The 5,889-nt window shown below is 25.8% G+C and overlaps 2 protein-coding genes across 2 annotated transcripts; both read left to right on the forward strand.

The window, feature by feature from the left end:
• The first annotated feature begins 537 nt into the window (after positions 1-537).
• Positions 538-1,035, forward strand: LOC145833094 (uncharacterized). The gene has a single exon (XM_082940293.1). The coding sequence runs from the start codon at positions 538-540 to the stop codon at positions 1,033-1,035; it is 498 nt and encodes a 165-aa protein (XP_082796419.1).
• A 228-nt stretch (positions 1,036-1,263) lies between these two features.
• LOC145835217 (uncharacterized) lies at positions 1,264-2,099 on the forward strand. The gene is made up of 2 exons (XM_082942776.1): positions 1,264-1,408; positions 1,806-2,099. The coding sequence occupies exons 1-2, from the start codon at positions 1,311-1,313 to the stop codon at positions 2,065-2,067; spliced, it is 360 nt and encodes a 119-aa protein (XP_082798902.1). The 5' UTR covers positions 1,264-1,310; the 3' UTR covers positions 2,068-2,099.
• The last annotated feature ends 3,790 nt before the right edge of the window (positions 2,100-5,889 follow it).

Raw genomic sequence — 5,889 nt, forward strand, 5'->3', positions numbered from 1 at the left:
TTGTTGTTTAAGCTTTTACAGCACAGTTTTAAGATTTTATAAATCAGTAAGCATTGAACTAAAGTGTTTGAATTATTTAATTAAATCATCCAGTTCATTTTTATTTTATTTTGAAAGTTTGTTTTAGATCGCTGGATTTTAATAAAAAGTTTATTTTATTTAAAAAAACTGTAATAAGTTTTATTTTTAAACCTTAAAAATGTTTTATACTAACGGCTTAAATTTTTTTCCTCAAAAAATCATACAAACATAAATTTTTTAAAAATATATTAGACGAAAGTTTTAAATGACGCTTTATATTAAAAAACACTAAAATATTTCTTTAAGCTCTTAGGTAATAAAAAAAGTTTGATGTTGTTGAAATTAGGTCATATGTTTTAAAAAAACATTTTTTGTTACATAAACCCAAGTTTAATTTAAAAGTCACGATTATCATTACAGCCGGAAGGCAAATGCTCATTGCCTTTTTTATTTTTGTTTCATATATAAAACGACTTTTGAAAGTTCAAACACACAATAGATAAACAACAATCAAGTATGAAGTCATTTATAGTTTTAAATCTTTTTTTTGCATGTTTCTGTTTGGCAACTGCTGCCGAGCTCGTTAGAGAAAAAGACAATGAACTCCACCTGAACAAGTTCATCTGCGAGCTGCTCTCTTCAAAAGTTCATCGATGCGGTTCCAAGTACGAACCTGTTTGCGGCACCAACAACAAAACCTACACGAACTACTGCTACTTCGCCGCGGTCTCGTGCCAAAGTTCCAAGCCCCTTCAGCTGGCGAGCCACGGTAAATGCGAGTTAAAAAACTGCGTTCAATTCTGCACTGAGGTGTTCCATCCGTTCTGCGGCACCAACGGGGTCACTTACAGAAACAAGTGTTATTTTGAAAAGGCGCTTTGCGAGGCAACAAAGAAGGGTGAGGAAAAGTTTTCAATCAAGCGTTACGGTAGTTGCCCCGAATGCCCCAAAGCTTGCTTGAAAATATACTTGCCCGTGAGCGGCTCTGACGGTAAAACTTACAGTAACATGTAATATTTTTTCACACTATGTATATTTTTATATACTTTAATAGACAGTATTTACTTCATGTGAAAATCAGTATGTTTTATAAAAGTATTAACAATTGATCAAACATATGATTATTTTTAACAACTAAAGTGGAAAGCTTTAATCTAAAATTAATGTTTTGTCAAAATGTAAATAAAGTAAAAAATTATTTACTTCAAAATTTTACAGAAACATAATACAACAGATGCGAATTAGGAAACGCACAATGTAAGGCACGCTTAGCAGGAAAGGAAGTTCCAATGCTAGCATGCAACGGAAATTGCCAAAAATGCCCGAAATTTTGCTGGAAAATATACAAGCCTGTTTGCGCAACAGATGGAAAAACATACAATAATAAGTAAGAACTTAAAAATAAAAGAACTTTGACATTTAGTTTTTAAATGTGTACTAGTTTCACATCTACTTTCTGACTAAATGAAAAAAAAACAGAAACTATGTTTTTTTTACACCAGATATTGCTAAAAAACAGTTAAGTTTTGAAAAATGTAATTTTTACTTTTTATATGTAGTTATTAACCGTTTCTAAACTATATTATACACTAACTAGAGCTGAAAAGCGCTAGCGTCATATGAATGCTGAGCAATATAAATAAATTTGAATTTTAATATACCTTGTATTAAAATATGCAGTTATGTTAAAACTGTTATAAAAAAATGAAACAACTAAGTGTCATTGATAACTTTATTAAATATAGTTTTGATGATAGACAGTTTTATAAGTTTTTTATTTACAGGTGCGAATTAGAAAAGGCCCAATGCCAAGCTAGAAAGGAAGAAAAGAAAGTACCTCGCTTAAAAATCGTAGGAAAATGCGAGTGTTATAAATACTGCCCTTTGTACGACGAACCAGTGTGCGCTTCTAACGGGAGGACTTACTTAAACACTTGTTTATTCGACATTGCAGTCTGCAATGGAGCTAAGATAACATTTGTTCACCCCGGATGGTGCGGAGAAGATGCTACTTTAAATGTTGAAAAAACTTTATATAGCATTTAAAGTTCATTCCGTCATACTTCTTTTGATTTTAATTTTTCTTTAAAAATTTAAAAAAATTTTAAAACATATCAAATAATCAATAAAAACGCTTTTTTATTTAATTTTAAATAAATTCTAAATTAAAACAAGTTTAGTTGATATTAGTTTGTTAAAAAGTCTTAATAAACAAAAAATCCGTTGCAAAGTACGAGTTTTTATATATAAAAACTTTTTATTTAAACCCTACATCACCAGTAGCTACTTGATTTTAATGAATTAAAGTTTTCATTAAAATTAAGAAATTGTTGCTAACTCTTTGCTCGTGGCTTTCTATCTAAAAAAAGTTTGAAAAATTTTCTCAACAATAAATGACAATAAACAAATTAAAGCTTTTAATAAAGCATAGAATTATTAAACCTAGTTATTCTTTATTTTTGTTTTATTGTGTTAAAAATATCAGCTTGTTAGACGTACCGAAAACTTAAATGTTTAGTACTATATATTCGTAAAAAATTGTCACGTAAGAGTTAATTAATACAAAGTAAACATTATTTTGAAATTAATTAAAATTAATTTAAATATAATTTTCCTAGTTTTAAACTAAACAATAGTAATAGTTTGCACTAGTTAATTTAAAAGATTTTAATTAAAAAAATTAGTTGTTTTTCTTCTGTAAAAGTTTAGGTTTTTACCATAAACTAGTTAATTAACGTATGAAAAAGTAGCATACCTAATTCATACGTTTTTGTAATTACCTTTTATAGTCAAGGACAAATTTATAGTTTTCTTTAGACAAATCGCTTTTATAAGATTAATAAGTTAAACAAAGAGTTAAATATTATTTGCAAAGTATTTTATTTAAACCCCTCTATAAATATTTTATATCGACTAATAATATAATGCTCAAAGTTTGAATCTACCGAAAAATCTCAAATTTGCATTCAATCTTACGTACAAAGCTTTCATTATTTGATAAAGTATTAGCAACAACAGTTGAAAAAATTTCACATAAACAATTTTCAACTTTGTATAGAGCTAGCATTTCGCAGCAAATAACTGAAAAGTAAAGTATAAAAAGGAGATTAGGATGTTATTCAATTCAAACAACTTTTTTAAAATGAGTTTATATGTTTAAGAAATTTTTAGAGCAAGAGTTTATAAAATATGTAATATTATGAAAAATATCGTTTCTGTTTAAAAAGTCCTAACAATACATTAGCATTAACATTTGTAATATAATTAAAAATTTTTATACCCAAATTATCTTAAATACAAGTTTTATATATTTAACATAGAAGTAACTTGCTAGCGTTAAATAATTGTCTTAATGCTTGACTTAGAACTAAACTAACATGCTTTTTAGATTGATGTTTTATTTCGTCAAAAGACTTTCATTAAATTTACATCACGTTCAGTGGCTTATTTCTAACCTCTGACCATTAAATGGTATTTTTAATCTCTTCTACACAACAAAAAGCTTTTAATTACTGTAGATTAATTTAAGTGTTAGAAAAAAAGTTTCAAAGCGTGAAAAAACATTGGTTTATTTTACTGTATAAATTTGTTGTATATTATGCAGTTTAATGTTATAGTCAGGATTTTGGTATCAAATACTAAACGTTTAGAGTTTTCACAGATTTTTATTGTTTATAGTATAATTCACTTTAGTAATTGAAAAACTAAATAATTATAATGTAAAATATCAAAAAAGGTGTTGAATACATTAGCAATTGTTTTATTTACTGTCTAAATATCAACTCAAATACTAAGCAAACCATTAAAAACTTAATGAGCTTAGTAAGAAAAAAATATACCTTGTTGGTAAAAGAAAAAGCTTCTCTCTCTATTAACAAATTTTTTTATTAAAAAAATGTTTAACAAATTTAATAATTGTTTTGTCGTATAACAATTATAGTTTAAGCAAATATGTATTACAAAATAAACAAATTGATTTACTTCAACTTCTTTTACTATAAATTATTATTTTATATATATTTTTTGAAGCTGTTAAAAAGTTAAAGTCACAACAAGACTTGTTTGAAGCTAAAATAATAAATAAATACGAATTGTTGTTTAACTGAATGACGATAAACAGAAATGACAAGATTGTGGTTATCAATATTTGTTCAGTTATTTATCATAATTTGTATTGACAGAACTACAAAAAATAATCTTTTATTACAATTTATTGATACTAACGTCAGAATAAGTTTAACTTTTCAAAACTAAGATTGGAGATTAGCTTTTTTTTAGGTTAGTTTTTTTGGTTACAAATTTATGAAACTCGACTTTACTTAGTTATTTTTTATAGCCTACTTTCATTAGTTTGTATAATAAAAGAGGCTTTATTTGTAAAGTATTTATAATAGAAAGTTTTATGAATGATAGTTTACAACTTATAGCTACAATTTAGTTTGAATGTTTATAAAGTAAAACAATTTTATAAAAGTTAAGGCAGCTCATCTAAACGTTTTTTGACTTAGTTTACACAAAAATAACTATAAGTTGAATAATATTTGAGTTCATACTTTTTAAAAACTAATTGTTTAAATTAAAAGAAATATTAAAACTATAAATTATATATATAGGGTATAAAAATATACACTTAAACTACTCATTGTAACAAAAAATTTAAAGTATGACGATACTAATTTTCTATGAGTTATTTTATTCACTTTAAAAATTTTGTAACAGTTAAGAAACAAATACGATACAACTATTGCTTGTTGTAATATAAAAATACAAGTAAAAAAACAAAAAATAACCCTGCTATAATATATTTTTTGACGTGAGTTGTAAAAAAAAAATTTAATTATACTTAATTGATTAAATTAGTCATGTTTACAAGAATGTAAATACAAGTTTGACGTTCATATTTTATTTTTTACAAGCTTTTAACATAGTTTGGTTGTAAAAAGTCATGTTTTAAAGATGTAGTATTTTCAATGAAAGTCAAAATAATTGTAAATTGACTTGCAGACTTCTGCATTATATCACAAATAAATTAGCGCAATAGTTTTCAGCACTAAAAATAATTTTGTTCATTGAGCACTTGTTTGAAATACCCGTAAATATTGATTGTTGTGTAATCTTTTTACAGTTTACATTTAGGACTTTATAATTCGCAAAGCTTTAAAAAAACTTTTGATCACCTAAAATAAATCACTCAATAAAAGTTTTTTTTGTTGTTTTTTGAGATTTTTTATTTTTGCACTCGCTGAGTTTTTCTAAGAAAATTATCACATTATTGAATAAACTGTGTTAAGAATTATTTTTTAACTTTAGAAGTTAAAGTATAAACCGCTTAAATTTAATTTAAAAAAATCATGTACATACAATTTACTTAAGAATCAATTAAACATAATAACACTTTAATGACGCTTTATATTCAGACAAAAAAGTGCTTGTAAAACGATTGATGTTGATGCAGTTAGGTAAAATTTTTCAAAAAGTTTTGTTTATCAACGAACAAAGGTTATTAAAAATACTTCAATTTGTTTTTATAATAGTATCACTCTATTACCTTTTTTCAACTACTTTTGAAACTCAGCCAAATTATGGTCACAAGGTTCTGTACTTTATTGTTCTAATTAATAAAATTGTCTACTTTTTTTTGCAGTATAGATCTTAAAAGGCATGCAAAGATGGCAACAAAAACAAAGCTCGAGCCAAATTGTCAAAAAAAAACAAAAACAACAATCACTTTGTCTGTTTTATTCTGCTGTTAGTCAACTGAGCGAACAATCAAACCTTAGAGAACAGGGTGAAATGTAAATCTTTGAATTCTGAAAGTGTAAGGTTACTGACAAATAAATCGATTTGAGCCCAGAAAGAGTTGAGTTA

Source organism: Thalia democratica, chromosome 4 (assembly GCF_965202585.1).
Source record: "Thalia democratica chromosome 4, ktThaDemo2.hap1.1, whole genome shotgun sequence".
In the NCBI taxonomy this organism is placed as follows: domain Eukaryota; kingdom Metazoa; phylum Chordata; class Thaliacea; order Salpida; family Salpidae; genus Thalia; species Thalia democratica.